At 37.9% G+C, this 21,125-nt stretch overlaps 1 protein-coding gene and 1 long non-coding RNA gene across 17 annotated transcripts in view; both read right to left on the bottom strand.

The window, feature by feature from the left end:
* Nucleotides 1–21,125, bottom strand: part of CADPS2 (calcium dependent secretion activator 2) — a 439,469-nt gene that overhangs the window by 91,584 nt on the left and 326,760 nt on the right. For 9 of the 16 annotated variants that reach the window (XM_031665933.1, XM_031665918.1, XM_031665925.1 and 6 more), the window contains 2 exons: nt 5,713–5,816; nt 3,709–3,717 (listed from right to left, as the gene is read on the bottom strand). In XM_031665933.1, coding sequence (XP_031521793.1) covers nt 3,709–3,717; nt 5,713–5,816 — 113 coding nt within the window. The remainder of the gene's footprint in view (nt 1–3,708; nt 3,718–5,712; nt 5,817–21,125) is intronic. The other 7 variants (XM_031665920.1, XM_031665927.1, XM_031665929.1 and 4 more) reach the window with 1 other exon arrangement.
* LOC108585150 lies at nt 7,865–20,746 on the bottom strand. The gene is made up of 2 exons (XR_001901180.3): nt 18,954–20,746; nt 7,865–12,223 (listed from the first exon to the last, which is right to left on the bottom strand). It is a non-coding gene; the product is annotated as an uncharacterized LOC108585150 (long non-coding RNA).

The raw sequence follows: 21,125 nt of genomic DNA, 5'->3' as shown, positions 1-21,125 counted from the left end.
CAACTTCCTACCAAAGTTCTAATGATAAATAAACTTATACAGGATTAATAATACAAATAAGCAATACAAATATGTGGCAGGCTGACAATACTTGGAAAGCCTGTTTTTTCAGTAAATGTAGTTTACAATGGTGGCAGGTAAAAATGAACCCTAAACCTAGATGCAGAGTACTGAGCTTTTGAACTCAGTGATGATACTTGAGTGATAACGGTCAAATCAGTTCACTGGGTGGATTTCCATTTATTTATTTGCAAATTGGCAATAACAATACTTGCCCTAACCTCTCCCAGTATTGTTGTGGCAATCAAACAAATACAAAAGTTTATTGCTGTACAAATGTAATAATTGACTACCATAATCAGTAATTACAAATATGTGTTGAAATTCATATAAATCTTATGTGAGTTTATGTGTTTTAAAAATAATGTCCGACATGAATTAAATGGTGTTTATGTGCCAAGTACTGTTCTAAAGGTTTTATAAACATCATCTTACTTAATCCCCCAAACAATTATTTCAGGTAGATGGTACAAATAGCCTTACTTTATAGGTTAGCAAACAGGGATTAAATAACTTGACCAAAGTCATACAGTTGGTAGATAACAAAGCAGTGATTGAATCTAAGTCAGCTGGAGTCTAGAGATCAAGTTCTTAAACATATAGTGTATTCTTAAGAGAGACACATATGGCACATTGCCATCTTTCTCTCCATCCATCCATCCATCCATCGATCCATCCATCCATCCGTCCATCCATCCATCCATCCATCCTCAGCTGATCAGACCACTGTTAATATCTTTTGATTTATGGTCTGACTTCTTTATATCTTTTCTAATTTTTATTAAAGCCTGAGGCTTTTGATAACTTTTTTTTTGTTTGTTTGTTTTGAGGCAGAGTGTTGCTCTGTCGCCCAGGCTGGAGTGTAGTGGCACAATCTTGGCTCACGGCAACCTCTGCCTCCCAGGTTCAAGTAATTCTGATGCCTCAGACTCCCAAGTATCTGGAATTACAGGTGCCTACCACCATGCCCAGCTAATTTTTGTATTTTCAGTAGAGATGGGGTTGTGCCATGTTGGCCAGGCTAGTCTTGAACTCCTGACTTCAGGAGATCCACCTGCCTCAGCCTCCCAAAGTACTGGAATTATAGGCATGAGCCACCGCACCTGGCCTTGATTACTTTTACCCTCAAAATATAATAAAAATTTATAATTTAAAACAAAAAGGAGGATGGCTGCCTAAATGAGCAAAAACACTGAGTCTGACTTTGAAACGTATATTGTGCCTATTTACTCCCCAAGACAAGATTAGTTTGCAATTCTGTACCTTGTAGATGATCCTAAAGGCTTTAGAGACAATCCAGTGTCTATAGTATCCCCTGCCCCTGATACACACATACACACATATTCACATATATAGGGACATGATTCTGAGGGCCAGATTCTTAAAATATTTAAGTTCTCTTAAGGGACGGACAGAATGAACAGGTGACGCCTATTGTCTAATCATAAGTTTTTTTATAACTCCTGTGATTCACTGATAATCAGGTTGATAAGCATAGATATAGCAATAACCAAGTGAGATGATGAGCTGAAAATGCTCCAAAACATATGAGAATGTAAAGTATTATCCTCATTCATATATATTATAAATCAGTAAATAATGAACAAACATTTTTGGTAGAGCATTCATGCTCATGCGATTAGTTTTTAGAGTCATTGCTGAAAAGGGAATTCTACTTCTATACCTGAGCCATATGCAAGTTACTTGTTGGTCATCCTCTTCCAAGATGAGGGCTATTTGTTGGTCCAGAGGCTAATATAATTTTAAATTTAAACCTATCCTAAAAAAGGTTTATCTCACTGACTATCCAGATATAAACCATGTATAATTGAGGTCATTTCAACTGTTGAGACTATTATAATCTAGTTAGTAGACAGGACATCGATTTTGTTCATGGTCAATTCTTTTGTATAACAACACTTCAATATATTTCTTAGGCAGGCATGCATGCCAGTTGGAGAGGAATAAGGATACACACAAACAAAAATAAATTTAAAAAAATTAAATACCCTTTCTCTTTACATTAGAATCCAAACAGAAGCATAATTTGGTTCAGATACTGATGTTTAGGGGAATGCACATATACACAAATATGTGTGTTCACACTGAACTCTCACTGTCCAGGCTCTTGTTGAAGCAGCCCAGCAAATGAATCAACCATTTGCAGTGAACTGAGAGCTGTCTGCATTACAAATACCAAACTACTGCCAAACAACCTTCTTGCCTATGGTGGAAGGGATATGGGGGATTACATCGTATTTAAAATATTTTAAGGATCTTAAGTCAATATTTTGCTGTAATAATAAGCAACCAAGTAATGACTTGAGCTGTGCTCATATTTTTCATGGTCCCTCCCTCTCAGCCCTTCTACTGATATTCTCAGCACTCCATCCATCCCCCTTAGGCAGAGTCCTTGGATATACACTAGGGTACAAGGAAAGAAGAGAATGACAGAATGGAAAGGGACATCACCAGGTTTGCACTGTGATCACTACCCCATGCATCTACATCCCTGTTGCAATGCTGAGGTTCAAATTTGTCAGCAGAACCAAGGCAGGACAATCGCTCCTGCCATTCTACTTAAATTGCAAGCAATGTGGTTTATTGGAAAATGTCCAGGTCTGGAGTCTGTCCTGAGTCTTCACCCAGTCACTCACTAGCTGTGCACCTCTGGCAAGTTGCTCAACTTTCCTGGGTCTGCTTTCTTATCAGTATAATAGTGTGTGGGGGGGTGTAATGGTGAGGGACTATGGCTTTTCCAGCAGGCATCTGACACCTCCTAGCACTGTCAAAGCAAGGGGCTTTTGGATGGAGAGTGGTCAGATCAGTTTGCGTAAAATATCTGGTCAGAGACGGTCTGGTCACTGAAATGTGGAGGCAGCCTTAAAGATTTTCTGGAAAGGAACTTAAACTATCTTTCTAAGGAGAAAATGTAGGAATTTTGCAGAAAAGCCTGAGAAGAGAGGTTGAGAGGCCTTCAAAGAGAAGGGAAAACTGCCTAAGAAGTTACTGTCAAAGATCTAAAGGACATGAAACCTGCTTAACTGAGAAATTGCTGAAGGATAGAAACAACCTCTTGGCCCTGAAAAGTAAACTGCCACTGTGGAGAGAGGGAGAATGAAAATAAAGGGAGCTGACATGCGAGCCACTTGAAGGTCTCTTTGAGACAGATACATTAACCTCCACTACGGGGGCTGAGCCAGGTGCTCTTTCATGGAGCAAAGGAACTCTAGCTTGAACATACAGCAAAATAAGTATCAGTGCAGAATGCAATCCACCAATTCACTCTGGAAGTCAGTCTGGAATCAGACGAATTCACTCCCCAAAATTGTTCAGAAAAAATGTGAGATTTTCTTTTTTTTTTTTTTTAAGGACATAAAACAACCAAAGACACAAACCAAATATCAACATCCCTTCAGTCATGTTTTACTTAGATGACCATCAGTAACTATGCATGCAATTATTAATAAGATACATGCACAAAACAGTATGACAAAAATCAGCACATTCAAAGAAAAACAGACTCTGCAATTTCAAAGAAAGGACTAATTGGCTTTAAAATGAACTACAATCAGAGTAGATTGTATTTTAAATTCACATAAAAGAGGCATCCTATGCTAATAAAATAGTGGAAATCATTTTACTCACCTCTCTTCCCTGAGGGTTTCCAAGAATTTGGAAGCATTGCAGAGTAGAACAATTGCCATAGTGTTACAAAACATTTTTAAACAAGGTCATCATAATAGTCCTATATTTCAGTATATAGTATAGTGATATTTATGAATAATGATTATCTCTATTTAATAAAGTCAACTGTATTTTGTGGGTAAATAATATATACATTTTAATTGTGTTTGGATACATTATACTTTGACGAGCATTTTAGTGATTGCACAAAGTATAATTAACATTTAATTTTTAGTTTTTGTAAAATATTTGAGAATATTAGATATACCTGCTTTGCTGAAATATACACTGCAATTGAATATTCAATTATTAATAGATTTTTTAATTCAAAAAATCCTAATACTCTGATAATAATGCCTTTTAACAAAAGACAAAGACAAAACATACATATATTTTATCGCATAATCACTTTCATTGTAACATAGCTGTGGTACCAGCCTAGAAAAGAACCTCCTGGGAATTCATTTCAAATTATTGAAGCAGCTGTTTCTTCAGTTTAAAATAAAATATCCATAACAAGTTCACACATGACAGATGTAAGCTAAAAACTAGATTCCACAGTGTGAGCTAAAAGCAGATGTTTTGAATGATCATATTTATAACCAGATATCGTATTTATAACCAGATACAATAAATCTTAGTTACCTATAGTAAGGATTCATGAATACTCTTTTCTATGAATTGGCTTCAAATGCAGTTCCTGTGGTTTCTTAGATTTTTTAGAACTAGGCTTCATTAAATACAAAAATTCTGTAAACTCATATGTATTTGGTCTTTTTTATTCTTGCTCATTTCATGTGCTTCCTCAAGAATAAAAGCATTGTCAGGGCACTGACATTTATTATATTTATTTAATGTTACACATTCTCCCCACCCAACTCAAAGTCAGAAAACTCTTTCATTTTTGTTAATAAACTCATGGCTATTAGAAAGAGTGAGAATTTAAGTCTCAGAATAAGCAGTTTGCCTGGTGAAAAGCCACTCCAGATCTTTAGTGAATGTTAAGATGTAATTAGAACTTTAAAAAATTATAAACAATCCAGGTTTGATGAAAAATTAATTTTAAAAAGTGAGAAGTTTGATATTAAGAATGAAAGCCTAGAGTTATCAACCATACAATTATGAATGTCTTCTACTAAATTTTTGTTTTATAGTGTATCACAAAATTTCCCCTTTCACGTTAACTTACATTTCTAAACCAAAGCAATCATGGCATAGGGGGAAAAGCACGTGATGCAGCACTGTAAGACAGGTTTGTGTTCTATCTTTGACTCTTACCAGTTACGCATTCGGACTGAAGGCAATGCAGGTTGATTAATTACAGGACTTTTCTGTAGCCCTTGCTGTTAACTAACTGCATTCAATGTTAACTAACTGCTCTCAATGAAAGGCAGGCAAACTATTTATGGAATTATGAGAGAAATAGAGTGAGATTTCTTTCCTTTGACGCTGCAGTCTTGCTATTACCAATGAGACAGCAAATACAGAACCACAAAAAAAAAAAAAAGGAAAAAAAAAAAAAAAAGCAAAGCCCAGTGGAAATTACCCCCTGGTTTGGGAAATAAAAATCTCTTCCTGCAGAGTAGCTCTGAAAGTTGCCTTAGGGTCATTGTAAGTCCTCTTGTGGTCATTAACTTCCCCCCTTCTTCAATAACTGATAAGCTAAGTTCTCATGGCACAGATCCCATCAGTGTTTGTTGTCAGGGATAAACATGAAATCATACACACACACAATTGTTTTATAATATATAGGAGTTAGGTTTTTAGAAAATTCACATATGTTTTCATATGTGAATGTGCAATGGGATTTACAATGATGCAGTGAAACACTGCTTATCATTGGTGCTTATTCATTAAATATTCAGATATGTTTCAAGACTATGGGCAGGCCACTTATTCAGTGTAGCCACCACCATGGCGAAGCCTTACATATAGCTTTATACTACAGTGAAAACAGGTCATCACCTCTGCGTGATGCTCTTCATTCTGCTGTAAGACTTCTATGCAGAGCTCTGCCAGATGAAGAATCTCTTCCAGCTTTCTAGCAGGAGATGCTTGGTTCATGGTCTCTATATGAAAAAAAATCATAATCATGTTACCTTGAAAATAAAAAGCCAAACATCTTTGAAGACGTAATGATGAGACTAGAATGTGGAAATAGAATAAGAAATAAGAAATACAAGAAATACAAATGAATACATTATTTAGGAAAAAAAAAAGACAGTTCACCAGATTGCAGAAAATATTTCACCCACAAAGCAATGACAGGGAACTGCAAGTGCTTTGCCACTTAATATATAAGAACAGGTGCATCAGCACATTAGATGCTCAACTTCTGCAACAAACAAGTTATAACTCTCCTCAAGGTCAGCAACACAAAGAGAGCAGATACCACAGTCTTTTCTTTCTCTCTGTATTGTATTATCAGTACAATACCATTCTCACCAGATGAGTCAGTCCTGGCATTAGCAAAACCCATGCTTTTTTGTTGCTATTTAAACTCCCAGCCTGAAATGTCTATAGTTCATGTTGATCTTAAATTCAAGAAGTACAAAGTCACCTAAAACAACTCTGACAGCTGGCAACTGACTGATTTCCTCCCTATTTCCCAGCCACCATCCCACTCCACCTTTCCAACTGAGGGGGTTGTTGGGGAGGAAGGCAGAAGTGTTCTTTGAAGCTGAAGGTTCTTTCAGCAGTAAGCTGAACTGGTATAAAAAGGGGAGACCACAATAAGATTAAATGTAGTTACCTGAAATTCTGCTACAGAGAAGGCAAAGTAGTTATTTTCTAATATTCAGCAAGCTGGCAGAAATTAAAGAGGCCCTGTGTAATGAAACTGTTTCAAAACAATGTAAAGATCAGTTCCCAATAAGGACATTAAAGATAAATGTTGTCTGGGATTCATAGGCTCTTTCTCTTTGCCCAGTAAGGAGACTGTGAGGAAAGAAAATCAAATTTTCAGTAAAAGAGATTCTTCTGGGGAACATAAAGGCCATTTTTTTTTCCCTGCAACCGTTTTCCCTTGATTTACTTCTTCCTAAAACTTCAGGATTAAATTTGGAGGAGACACTTTCAGTTGCTCTGTTCTAACATATTCTCAAGGGATGTAAAATGATGCAGTGAAACACTGCTTATGATCGGTGCTTATTCATTAAATATTCATTATACATTCAATGTAGCTCTGACACAGTGCAATGTACTGATGTGGGTTCACATCCCTCAACCCTTAAGCCATATATACTTCCTACTATATTCCCCTACAGAATGGAAAGCCATTGCTCCTCTGTGACAAGGTTAGAAAATTACAACAATTCTTTAAAAATATCAGTGTGAAACACCCAATAGTCAAGTGTGCCTACAATGCTGTTGGCTGTAGGAAGTAGGAGGCAGTATGAGACATACTTCCAATCTCAACTCAGAATCAGAAAATCACTACTGAAAAGATCCGTAGACATGAATGATCAAACGTTTCATCTGTTTCATGAACATTTCACCATCCTCAAACAAGCGTGAAGTCAAGGAGGCTCATGACTTTGCATGACAACCTACTTTATTTGGGGCCACTCTAGTTGTTCTAGTTTTGTCAGGAAGAGAAGGCCCCTAGGAAAAGTTTGGAAGCAACAGGAAGCAAACCTATTGGTGATGCAGGAAATATGAGGGAAGACTGCTGAAAGCAGGTCTAGGGGAGACATCAGGGGAAGGTAAGCCTGAAGCATGGTTTTAAAGAAATAATAAATGACCTGGGGAAGAGGAGGAGGGATTTTTAGAGAAGAAATATTGTATGACACAGATGGGGTGCATTTTGGAGGAAGGTGATAATAACAACTGTTAGAAATGTTACAGCTTCAGGCGGGTGGATCACCTGAGGTCAGGAATTCGAAACCAGTCTGGCCAACATGGTGAAACCCCATTTCTACTAAAAATACAAAAATTAGCTGGGCACGGTAGTGGGTGCCTATAATCCCAGCAACTCAGGAGGCTGAGGCAGGAGAATTGCTTGAACCCAGGGAGGCGGAGGTTGCAGTGAGCCAACATGGCACCATTGCACTCCAGTCTGGGTGACAGAGGGAGACTCTGTCTCAAAAAAAAAAAAAAAAAGAAACATTACATTTTCTTGAGAGCCAAGTATGTGTCAGGCACAAGCCAAGGCACTTCTCACATGTTAGCACACAAATTTTCCTAGCAGCTTTGCTTTTTATTCATGTAACTCATAGATAAGGAAACATGCTCAAAGAGATAAATGCAACAGCTAAAAAGCAGTGGTGAGACTTGAACATGTGGGCTCTTGTACTTGCCTGGCTGAAGTAAGAATGTGCTAAGAATGATGGGTGATTACGGCCGACTTTAAGTAAAATAATAAGTAGATGAGATGACTATATCCTATGAATAACCAGGGGCAAATGTTTATTAGCAGGGCCTCAGAATAAATTAATTTTAGGAAAAATGCATTTGGTGGCTGTGTCCAACAAGGATTGGTGAAGGTGTGTGACATGGATCCTGAGGGTCTGGTTTAGTAGAATAGTGAACTATGGAAAGATGATACCAGGAATAGAAAAGAAGGGAAAGATGCATAGACACTCCAAAGGAATAATTTGTGAGACATTGTTGAATGGCTAGAATTTGCAGGCCAGAGAGGATTATGACTCTGATGTTTAGAGACCTTATGGCTCAGAGAATGATGATGCACGGTTGATGAAGTTAGGCAATGGGTCTTCAGTGCACCATCCCATATATTTTAGCACTAAGTACATTGCCACATAAGTGTGATTTAAAATAAGTTAAATATTCTAAAGTAAACAAAAAAATTGTGCATTGTAAAATCTGCAAACATGCGGAGTTAGGCTATCTGAATCTTTGGCTGACAAACTGCTACTCTGCTTCAAGGTTCTACTTTAATGCTACTTAAAATTGGACCTTCTCAGAGTTCTGGGGCTGAATGAGTTGCTCCTCTCTTTGAGCTCCCCGACTACAGGCTCATGAGTCTGTTGCTAAACTGTACTAGATCAAAGTCAGAAACTGAGTCTCATTCATACAGTTATCTTGTGCAGGCTTTGGACTATGGCAGGTATTTAACGAATGTTTACTGAGAATGCAGCAGAATAATTATGGGAAGAAAAGAATGTTAAAAAAATTCAATCAATACCCCAAATTTTTAACTTTGCATGGGATTGCAAAGAGCTCATCTGTATCTAACACATCGAGGGTGGATAAGAATGCATGCTCACGATAAGATGAAGCTGTAGTCTGAGAACACTTCTCAAATAACTGATAAGTGTTTAGTTCTGAAATTCTTAAAGAAAAAGTCTTCAGAAACAAAATCTTTGTCAAAAAATGTCTTCAAAATAACTTTTAAGCCTCAACAGCATATCACTTATCTTTCTTAATTTCTCCATTTTTAGATGAAGAGTATTAAGTTTGAGAGTCAGAGGGTTTTTGAACCCCTTAAATTATGTACTAATTTTTGTGTGTAGAAGCATTTTTGGGGTGAGGGAGAAAGACCACATCTTTCATCAGATTCTCAAAGTTGTCTATAAACCAAACAGATGCTAAGAAGCACGGAACCAGATAATTTCTAAAATTCCTTCTAGCTGAGGCAATCTATACCTCCCATAAATGTTGCACTTTAATATTGCATTATTTCAATGTACTCATATATGTGTATAACATGTTTTTCATAAAGAAAGAGAAAGGAAATAAAATTTATTTATGTATCAAAGATTAGGAATTTATTTCTCCTACACACTTTAGTGCTAGGGACTAGCACTATTTGCATCTTTGCCTAACTCTGCATGTTTGCACATTTTACAATGCACAATATTGTTTCAGTTTAGACTATTTAACTTATTTTAAATCACTAAAGTATACAGAAAAAAAAAATCCTACATACTCTTCTGAATCCTCACAAGCATTCTGCAAATTAGATAATCATGATCCTCCATTTCCAGTCTTGGAGAGGTTAAAGGTGTCTGAGGTTATACAGTTTGTTGTTGGTTGAGATGACATTAAAATCTTACCTCTGATGTCATACAGACAGAAATAATATTACTACGATGACTTGAATACTTTTTCATATTCAACTTTCTGAATAAAAATCACATACAAATGCCCCCACTCCACATCCTTAGACACAAGTATGCAATAATAGAAAAAAAATCACAGAACCAACCTCAGAACTTATTATGTGTGCATCTTTCAAAATCAGCTATTACATGTGACACTATCTTAAATACAAACTCTGAAAGTACCCTGTGTCCTAGTGAAATTTAAAAACATTCTAAAACATTTATTCTTCCTAGATTAAGTTTATTGAGAGGATCAAAATTTTGTACTTGAACATAATAGCTACTCTAACACTTTAAACAGACAGCATTTTTATCAAGTACACTGTGTATCCCATCTCTGGTTTCACCCATTTGGCTATGGCCAAGAAGTTTAATGCATTCTATAGTCATAACTCTATTAGATAACAAGGTTATCAATAGCTCCATTAAAAAGCCAAACATTGGGAATATTTGAGAATTCCTCCTTAAAATGTTTTTTTTCACTCATTTTGTAACATTTCCAAAGCATTACAGATGGCTCTACATCCTTCAAGCTTCACACCAAATTGTTGATTGTTGTAATACATTTCAAATAGTGACATTTAAAACAAATATGCCAAAAGTAGCAAGGTTTCCTGATGAATTTCAATGCATTGTTCTTGGCTATGATTTTTCTTCGCTCTGGAACATTTTTGGTTTTCTGTAACACTCCTTGGTTCATTGAAATAATTCATTTTTAATTATACCACCGTACATTTAAGAAAAGATCCTACTGTGGAAGGGGAGTGGGGATGGAAAGATGTAAAAAGACAGCTTGACTGTTTGCTTTGGTAGAGTTTCATTCTACTCCATGGCTTCAGAAAGGGGCATACTCCTGGCACACTGGACTGGTCTGCCTCCCTTGCTGCTATTCCCTGTCAAAGTCCCTAGTGGTGGATGCACAGTGATGCTCATGGTGAAGCTTATACCAGGATGTGGTAGAAGCACATCCTTCTTACTGGGAAGAAGACCAGTAAGATACCTTCCTTTGTATCCATATATGGTATGTAGTAATTTGTCATGCTTTGACCTTAACTTCAGAAAAATTTTAATTGATGAATAAAAAAATGTATTTGCTAATAACCCTACATGATGATTTAGTATATGTATATATTATGTAACAATTGTCACAAATTAATTTTGATAAGAGAGATTTTAAATGTTCTCACCTCTACTCACCATGATCTTAACTTTTAATGAGCTGATTGTATCTGTACTTTCAGCTAAACAATAAATAGTGTTGAAGATGGTGTTAGATGAAAGGACTATGGAAATAATCCCATCCCAATGCTGCCCTATCTTCTTCCCTCCTTTGCATCTAGGCCATGATGATCAGCTAGGGAGCACGAAAAAATAATTCTTGTGTATGCATTCATTTCTTCTTTGGTTTTTAAACTCCCCAGATTCCATGGCCCTGAATTTGATTTAACAAACATTTTATTCCATGTAAGGTACTTCGCTGGCTACTGAGGGGATACAATGATTAAAAAGATACTATTCTTGCCTTCAAATAATTTATATATATATACACACATATATACATATATATATATATATCTTTCTAACCAGATTATAAGGTAAAATATGACAACCTATAATCCATTTTTGGTCAACGTAAAGAAGATCTGTTATAAAGTCTGTAAAGAGAGCAAATTAAATGTAAGCAGTATGCAAGAACAGGGTTATTAGCTTGCAAGAAATAGGATCAAAGATGCATCGGTAAGAAGGCTTTAAATTGCTATGTATATCATATGGAGTTTTTCAGAATGAAATTATTGTGTTGGGTGTATATTCGAGTTTAGAAAGCTAGCAACAGTCCAAAGTGGAAGTTTTCCACCTCTTCCCCCTCCCATTCAGAGAAAAGCAATCACTCACTCTTCTGCTTCTTCCCTCTCCAGCTAATGACTATAAATCAGATGGACGATGAGAAAGTCCTGATGTTCAGGAGATAGCTGAGGTGAGAAACACAAAAATCTTAATAAGGGACTGTAGGGATAACTTCAGAAAATCAGAAAAGAAGTGTGGAAAAAGGGAGAAAATGGGAAAATCTCCACTATCTAGTGGAACAAGGGAAAGGAATAGTTTGGCAAGAGTAGAGATATGAGCACGTGGAAGCAGTCACCTGGGGCGCTCTCTGAGGCCCAAGCACTGAGGCTTTACCTTGAGAGCTTGTAAAGAACAAGGACACTACGTCAAAGGCACAGCATCTAATTTCTTCTACCTGGAACCCCAAATGTCAGTCAGTAACAAGCACTGTCAGCCTCCTCTCTTGTGGACTGCTTGCTGGCAAAACTTATCCACCATTAGGCCCAGGTGAAGATATGGTGGAGGGCATCCCTCCTTTTCCTTCTCCCCACTAAAGGAGATAGTGATTGATCCCCTAGCTGTTCCCCCTGCAGAAATATAAAGAGACATTACATTACACACTCTCACACACATATACACAATGCTATGGGCACATAAATTGTTCTAATTACAGAGATCAGAAAATATCTTAGGTAACTCATCAATGTTAGATGCCTCCTGTTCATTTATAAACCATAATCCCCTGGCCTGCCACGGTGGCTCATGCCTGTAATCCCAGCACTTTGGGAGGCTGAGGCGGGCAGATCACCTGATGTCAGGAGTTTGAGGCCAGCCTGGCAAACACGGTGAAACCCCGTCTCTATTTAAAAAAAAAAAAAATTAGCCTGGCGTGGTGGCAAGGGCCTGTAATTCCAGTCACTTGGGAGGCTGAGGCAGGAGAATTGCTTGAACCTGGGAGGCAATGGTTGCAGTGAGCTGAGATTGTGCCACTGCACCCCAGCCTGGGCAACAGAGTGAGACTCTGTCTCAAAACAAACAAACAAACAAACAAACAAACAAACAAACCATAAGTCTCTTTAGTCCACCTTAGCTAGCCAGGGAATTTCTACTGGATCCCCAGTCTATTCTAATTTGAATCTTAACTCTCATAACAACGTCCTTCCTCTTTGCATAGTCCAGACTGATGACTCAGTTGGAAAGTCTAAGTTTTTTTCTAGACTTTCTGACCCATTCTCCAGCTCTGGCCACAGCAACCTATCTTAAGTTACATGGTGCCAAAGTCTAGGACAAGTAGGCTCCAGGAGGTCAATCCTGGCCAGATCTCAGTACTTTCTTATTCCAAGATAGCAGGGTGGGAAATTAGGTATACTTCTTTACCCATCAAAAAAATAATAATTAAAAAAACCCCATTCCTGTTCCTGCCACCTGTCTGCCAGTTTTCAGAACTTGTGGCAAGGTGCACCTAAGGAACTTTTGGACTCAGTACCCTAGAGGAGATAGTATATAACTTGGTAAGAAGACTGCCTCAAAATCTGGGGGTGAGGTGGTTCCCAAAACTCAACTTACTTTTTCAGTTCTTTAGGGTCAACTGGCCTATAATTGCTCCACCATCTGTGACATTGCTAAGATCTGGCACTGTCAACTAATGAAAGAAAATGAGGAATGTTTGACTGTCTCCTGGTTTATCTGACTGCAACCCAAATGATATTATGGTTCCACAAGTGTTGGACTATGTACTGCTTTCATCAATGAATGGAGTACCTTCAGTATAGATCTCCATTTCTCAGGTTCAGCATGCATCAGAATCACCTGGAGGACTTGCTAAAACACAAATTGCTTGGCATCACTCCAAGTTTCTGACTCAGTAGGTCTTGGATGAGGCCCAAGAATTTGCATTTCTATCAAGTTTCCAGGTGATGCTCATGATGCTGGTGCAGGGAATGCACTTCGAGAACTACCAGTGGTTATGAAAAACAAAGTTAAAAACAAAGGTGACCTATGTAAACTTCGATTATTTCCTCCTTTCCCTGAAATCAAGCTACACCTTTATATAAACCTCACTTCAGGTAAAAGGTGACTTTTTCTGCAGAATCTGAACTGACTGTCAGATAGGATCCCAGTGTCCACATTTGGGCAATCCTATATATAAATGAAAATAATTAATCCAGGATAGTATAGCCTCCTGATAGGTATTTAAAATCCACACAAATACTAATGCCACATTTGTTTGTAAACAATAGGTCTGTGGCCTCCTAATTCCATGGCTTCCTTTGGGACCAATCCATTTAATAACCCTGCCATTTAAAGTAAGAGCAGCAGTTAATATTTCCCTGGAATTAACCATGCTAATAATATAGAGATTTGGAATAACTGTTCTGTGATCACAGTCACATTAACTACTTTGCCCAGATTATCTTTCACATCGGTAAATTCATTGTGAGCCAATGGCCAGCTGTTGAACAAAGGAGAATTGGCCACTAGAGTATATAGGCCAATGACAGCTGGGCTGAATCCAAGCTGCAGTCCCCGTAAGCCAACAGTAAGTGCTGACCCATGAATGGTGAGCTATAAAATATCAGATACATGTGAGGTAAAAGTCAATGACTCTGTGAGACTATTTTGGGGTGGAATATCGAGGCATAATCTCCTCTAAAGATCTTAACGTAAGAGATGATAGTGATGGAATTACAGAGAATAGATTACTAGAACCCACAAGCAAAAATTAATATTTGGTTCATCATTTGTCACAAGCTTGTATTCTTACATGATTTATAACAGGCGGGAAACACATTCACCCCAATTTGAGTTTTATGAAAGTTGTCTTTTCATTGAGACCTTGGGTCTCCCAAAGTTTATGAAGTAAGCAAAGCTAAGGTCTCACAGGGATGAATATGTCTACAGTATTGCTGGCTGCAAAGACTATGAAGGTTTGACGGAGAAGAAAGTTTTCTATGCTGTCTACTTAGTTTGCTCTACTTAGTTTGCTCTGGATAGCTCTGGATATAACTATGTTATAGGATTTTAACAATAGCATAAAATTTTTCCAGTGGTAATTTTGCCAGCTAATTGTGTAATAGCTTTTTTTAAAAAACTATTTTTTTGGACAGGGTCTTGCTCTGTCACCCAGGCTGCGGTGCAGTGGCGTGATCATGTCTCACTGCAGCCTCGAACTCCCAGGCCCAAGCAATCCTCCCACTTCAGCCTCCTAAGTAGCTGGAGGAGTGCACCACCACGCACAACTAATTAAATTTCTTTTTATACAGAGGGGGTCTCACTTTGTTTCCCAGGCTCATCTTGAATTCCTGAGCTCAAGTGATTCATCTGTATCAGCCTCCCAAAGTGTTGGGATTACATTCATAAGCCACTGTACTCAGCCATACGTTTTTTAAAAGATTGATCTTGGCTGGGTGCCATGACTCACGCCTGTAATCCCTGCATGTTGGGAGGCCGAGGTGGGTGGACTGTTTGAGTTCAGGAGTTCGAGACCAGCCTAGGCAATGTGGTGAAACCTTATCTCTACCAGAAATAATAATAAAAAAATATCCAGGCATGGTAGTGCATGCCTGCGGTCCCAGCTACTCAGGAGGCTGAGGGCGGAGGATTGTTTGAGCCCACCTGGGAGGCGGAGGCTGCAGTGAGCCATGATTGCACCAGTGCACTCCAGCCTGGGTGACAGAGTGAGACCCTGTCTCAAAAAAGACTGTTCTTTAGTCATGTCATATACACAATATACGTGTATATACACACATACACATTCAACAGCTGAAACTGATGAATAGTCCCCTCCCTGGTGTGTTGTTCTTTATACACACATTGTATACATTTTTTTCTAAATGTTATTCAAATTCAGAAACTGAAAATCAAATACTGAATAACGTAAAGTCTACAGCATCTTTAATAGCATGCCTATTCCTTCCTGTTTTTTAATTGTACTTACTTAATACATACTTTCCATGTCATTTGTTTTATTCATAAAAGGAGCACAAACATGCCTCCACTCTCACTTCCTGCCTGACCCTTGCTTTAACTCTTTTTTCCATACTCAAGGAGAATGTTTGCTTGTGAACAATGGGGATACAGGCAAGGCAGGGCACAGCAAGGCATGAAGATGAAGATGATCTGTTCAGTGGGCAATGGCAGGGGACAGGGACTCCGGAGGCTTGCCAGCTGCAAGGCAAGCTGAAGGAGAAGGAAAGAGAAGATATTTGGAGGCAGTAACCACAATATGAAATATAACATTTGAAAATATTTGCAGCCTTGAGTGATGAGAAATGAGTCAAAAAAATCTCGATGTCTATATGTATGTCTTTGTTTCCTTTGATACATAATCAAGGTCTTCCAGGGCATGCTAAGATTTAGAGAAAGTCTCCCAATTGGCAAGTGTAAAAGACCAGGTTTACAGAGTAGGGTTGGGCTTAGTGTCACCTTGAATATTTCTACAGCTCCAACATCACAAATTTGCCAATCACTGGGAATGTGTGTGCATGCATTGATGCCTCATCGATATTTTAAAGGGCTCCTCTTTGAGATTAAAATATTAATGTGTGTGTGTCTTTTAAAAAGCTTCAATTAGGCCTTTTAATTTATTGCTTGAAACTATATGGTCACTTAGCTATGGCCTACAAGTAATGAACCCTTCTTAATTTGCCAAACTAGTTCATCTGTGCAGTCTTTGGGTACTTACAAACCCTGTTGATAAATAAAGAGGTAGAAACCTGTCAGTTTGCATCACTCTAGTTTTGTACAATTGGAAAAGACTTTTTCATACATGTAACCTACTCAGATTAACAAGGTGCCATGAGAGCCATGCTGCTATGTCTCTTGGTGTACCTGTTGGCACCTGTTAGTAAGTAAATGAGAGGTCACCAGTTAGTTGCTTTCAAATTCAGTCTTTGGAGATTGACAAATTCTATAAAATTGCTTGCAAAAGGAAGAAGCCTTGTTATTTCAAGACTGCATTTATCTGTGAATTCCATTCTATATAAAAGTAAAAAACAACAAGTACATGACACACTGTCAAGTGAGCTGAGCAAACTGACATCCTTCTTGAGACCTTTTAGAAAACAGGTGTTGAACACTTGTAATGAGATTTCCATGCATCTTCAGAGGAAGGAGGAAAGATTCTAACAAGAGCTGTTCAGAGTGTTACAGATCATGGCCAAGGAAATAATTCTGAGTAAGGAACAAACTGAAGAAGACATTACATAAATGCTCTGTTTGTCTGTGTGTGTGTGTGTTTTAACTTTTTTTCTTTTCTTTTCTTTTTTTAGAGACACATATCCACCAGACAGAAGTATTTTGAAGTATATAATTTTTCCAGATCCTGGGGAATCTGGGATATATTTAATTAACTATTTCTGATCTGTTATCTAAGTGTTTTATTTATTTCTATGTAGAAAATGAACTAAAATGGGGGCACGCTATGTTTTACAAGAAAGTTAAAACAATTTTGTTTTAATTCAGATGTTAGACAAACTTGGAAAATCATCTAAGAAGTGAAAAAGTGAAAATAACCATTGGTGATAATTTACAATAAAGAGAAACACTAAATTTATAGTGGTATTTTCTTCATTGCATTTAGACCTATAATCTCTCTGGAGACCAAGTTTCTATTAGAGAGGAATTGAGTTCATCTGTATCCATTAAATAAGCCCATCTTTCAAATAACACCTCCCAAACAGTGTGTCCTTTAACCACTGATTTGTCTCCCATCTTCGCTATAGATGAAGTGTATCAGGCTCTCATTTATACATGGATCTGACCCTATGCTTCTATTCTGTCTGCTGGATCATGGGCTTTGGTAATGGCTTTGTAATTTGTCTTATATAATACTTTTTTATAAGTTGATTTAGTTATTCAGTATACTTTATTTAAATGTTAAGGTAGCCGGGCGCAGTGGCTCAAGCCTGTAATCCCAGCACTTTGGGAGGCCGAGGTGGGCGGATCACGAGGTTAGGAGATCGAGACCATCTTGGCTAACACGGTGAAACCCCGTCTCTACTCAAAATACAAAAAATTAGCCAGGTGTGGTGGAGGGCGCCTGTAGTCCCAGCTACTCGGGAGGCTGAGGCAGAATGGCATGAACCCGGGAGGCGGAGCTTACAGTGAGCTGAGATCGCACCACTGCACTCCAGCCTGGGCGACAGAGTGAGACTCCGTCTCAAAAATAAAATAAATGTTAAGGTCAATTTATCGAGTTCTTTAAAAAACTGGAATTTTGATAGATACTGCAATGAATTTATAGATTAATTTGGGGGCAGAATTTATATCTTATATTATTAAGTTGTCCCTCCTAGGTCATGGAATATAGCTCTATCTCTATCTAGATTACTTTCTATGACTTGTGAGTTTCAAAATTTTCTTCATAGAGGTCTACAAAGTTTTGCATGTTTTTGTCAAAGCTAATTCCTGGATACCTTACAGTTTGGTTGTTACTGTGAAAGTTACCTCATTTTTGTTAATATCTTTTAGCTAGTTGATCAATGGAGTGGAGCAGTGTTTCTCAGTGTGGGGCCCATGGACGACTGGGAAGACCACCTAAAACCTTTCAGGGATCTGCAAGATCAAAATTACTTTAATAAACAATACTAAATACTTTTGCCTGTTATATCCTGTTGACATTTACACTAATGGTACAAAAGCAATAGTACGTAGAAATCACTGTTGCCTTAGCATGAATCAAAGCTGTGGTTGCAAATTGTAATTGTCATTGTATTCTTTAACACCATGCTCTCAAGTAAAAGAAAAAGCCAGTATCATATAAAGCTGTACTTGATGAAACAGTAAAAGTATTACTCTGATTAAACCTCTGCCCTTGAGTGTATGTATATATATGTATGTGTGTGTGTGTGTGTGTGTGTGTATTTTTTGTTTGAGATGGAGTTTTGCTCTTGTTGCCCAGGCTGGAGTACAGTGGTGCGATCATGGCTCACTGCAACCTCTGCCTCCCGGATTCAAGTGATACTCCTGCTTCAGCCTCCCGAGTAGCTGGGACTACAGCTATGCACCACCATGCCTGGCTAAGTTTGTATTTTTTTAGTAGAGACAGGGTTTCTCCATGTTGGTCAGGCCTTGAATTCCTGACCTCGGGTGACCCACCCACCTCGGCCTCCCAAAGTGCTGGGATTACAGGTGTGAGCCACTGCGCCTGGCAGGGTATACATTTTTAAATAGTATGAGTGACAAAATGGGAAGTTTGCCTAAAGCACTTTTGCATATTGAAGTACAAAGAATGACTGTCTCAAGGAAAAGCATTTGTGTGACCATTTGCATGCAGGGCTAAACTGACTGCTTCCCTCTCTCCTCCCCCCTACTTACAGAATCATTTTTGGTTGAAAAGAGTACTGACAACCTACAGTTATTCAGAGTTGGATATTTGGCAGACATTTTCTGAAAAAAAAAAATGAATAAGGTAAACATGTCACTTTAAGAAAAACAACCAGTGTTTGTTACCACAATGCTATTATTAGAGTCTTCAAGGAAAATGAGAATTTTAGAAAACTTGTATCTGTTATAAACTTGATAGCTTCTCCATACTTTAAGATGTTTCTGATGAGAAGGGTGATATTAAAAGTGGTGATATTTTTGATAGTATATAATACTTGCTAATATAGGGATAACTCAGAAAACCAATATTTTCCAAATAATATATGAAGTTGAAAAATCATGCACACACACAGTTTTTTTTCTTTTAATATATATCCCAAAACTAAGTTTCAATTTGGTCCCTATCCAGGTGATCACACATACTAGATCAGTATAGCTCAAGTAATGAGTTTTTACAATTCATACATGTATTGCTTTATAAACTAAAACCTTAAACAAATTTATAATTTCCTATATATTCTAAAGAAAAAGACAACAGGTTATTGTCTTTGTTTTAAAGCAAACAATTTGTATCTAACAATTTGTCCCTAATCAGCAGGTGACTTAGAAGCAGAAATGGTCACAGAGGTTTTACTTTCAGGCCAAGTTCTCATTATCCAAGCCACACTGTCCAAAAAGCTGAATGGAAATTCTTTAATTACCTGTTCAATTATTTTTAGGGTGAGGATTCGGTTTAAGATACAAATTACCTTTTGCCATTGTCGGTGCCTATGGGAACATGAAATTTCAGGTCTGTTATTTAGGTTTTAGAAACTTCAGTTCATGGAGACAGACAATACTCAAAATTCAAATTAACTTCCTAAGCAGCCACATAAAACTCTTATGAGAGAAAACTGTTATATCATCTTAGAAATATTAGTAAAAATTATTCGCCGCTAACAAAAAATTTCCACAAACTGTGCAGTTTTTTATAAACACATGGCCTCTAGACACAAACATTCTTAAACAGAACATATTTTATTATTTATTGCTATCGTGTACAATGGAGTGTTAAATTAAAACGCCACCCAGATGACACACACATCCTAATGACATAAGGACATAAGAGAAGTAGAACTTCTCTTCTCAAAGACAGTAGGCACTCTGGGCCTCTGGGAAAGCATCTCTACCCCATTCAACTGAGGCTCTGAAACTAAGAACACGGGGGTTAAACCTGGGAACCTGGCAACTAGAGGACCAAGAAAAATTCTCACCTCCCAAAGACTTTGCTTATTCATTCCATGCTACCTTTTGTTCAGGGCACCTCCACATTTCTAGGTTCGCCATAAGCCTAGGTACTAAGTCTATGCAAAAGATCTCATGTCCAGGCAAGTCCTAAGGAACAGTCTCCCCTTCTATATCTTAAATCACAACATGCTATATAATTTTCTGGAAACAGCAGGAACTGTTATATTTATGACTGTGCTCTTGTCTGTAAGAAAGTCTTTAAACTAAAGAATAAATTGATTATTCTTTTAAAATAATATCTAATTTGCATCAACAAGGCACATGATTTAAAAAACAATTAGGAACATGATGTTTCAGTGTCATCTTTGCATGCCAGATTATAAGAAAAAAAAAAAGATCTCACTATTATTTAGCTAGTAGGTTAGTGATAAAATTAAAGCAAAGGAGAAAACTAGTTGATTTTTTAACAGGGAAAGTCAAAGATTTCTTAACTCAAAAGAGGCAATTCAATGAAATGGTAGCATTTTATAACCCCAAGATTAAAAAGAGCTGCTTTCGGCCGGGCGCGGTGGCTCAAGCCTGTAATCCCAGCACTTTGGGAGGCCGAGACGGGCGGATCACGAGGTCAGGAGATCGAGACCATCCTGGCTAACACGGTGAAACCCCGTCTCTACTAAAAAATACAAAAAACTAGCCGGGCGAGGTGGCGGGCGCCTGTAGCCCCAGCTACTCGGGAGGCTGAGGCAGGAGAATGGCGTGAACCCGGGAGGCGGAGCTTGCAGTGAGCTGAGATCCGGCCACTGCACTCCAGCCTGGGCGACAGAGCGAGACTCCGTCTCAAAAAAAAAAAAAAAAAAAAAAAAAAGAGCTGCTTTCTAGAAATGTTCAGTTTTCAAAATAACTGTTTCTATGAAACATGCAAATAATTTCCAAGAA

The sequence above is a fragment of the Papio anubis genome, chromosome 4, assembly GCF_008728515.1.
Source record: "Papio anubis isolate 15944 chromosome 4, Panubis1.0, whole genome shotgun sequence".
NCBI classification, from domain to species: Eukaryota; Metazoa; Chordata; class Mammalia; order Primates; family Cercopithecidae; genus Papio; species Papio anubis.
Note: the sequence above shows the minus strand (reverse complement) of the source record. Positions and strands in the feature narration are given on the sequence as shown.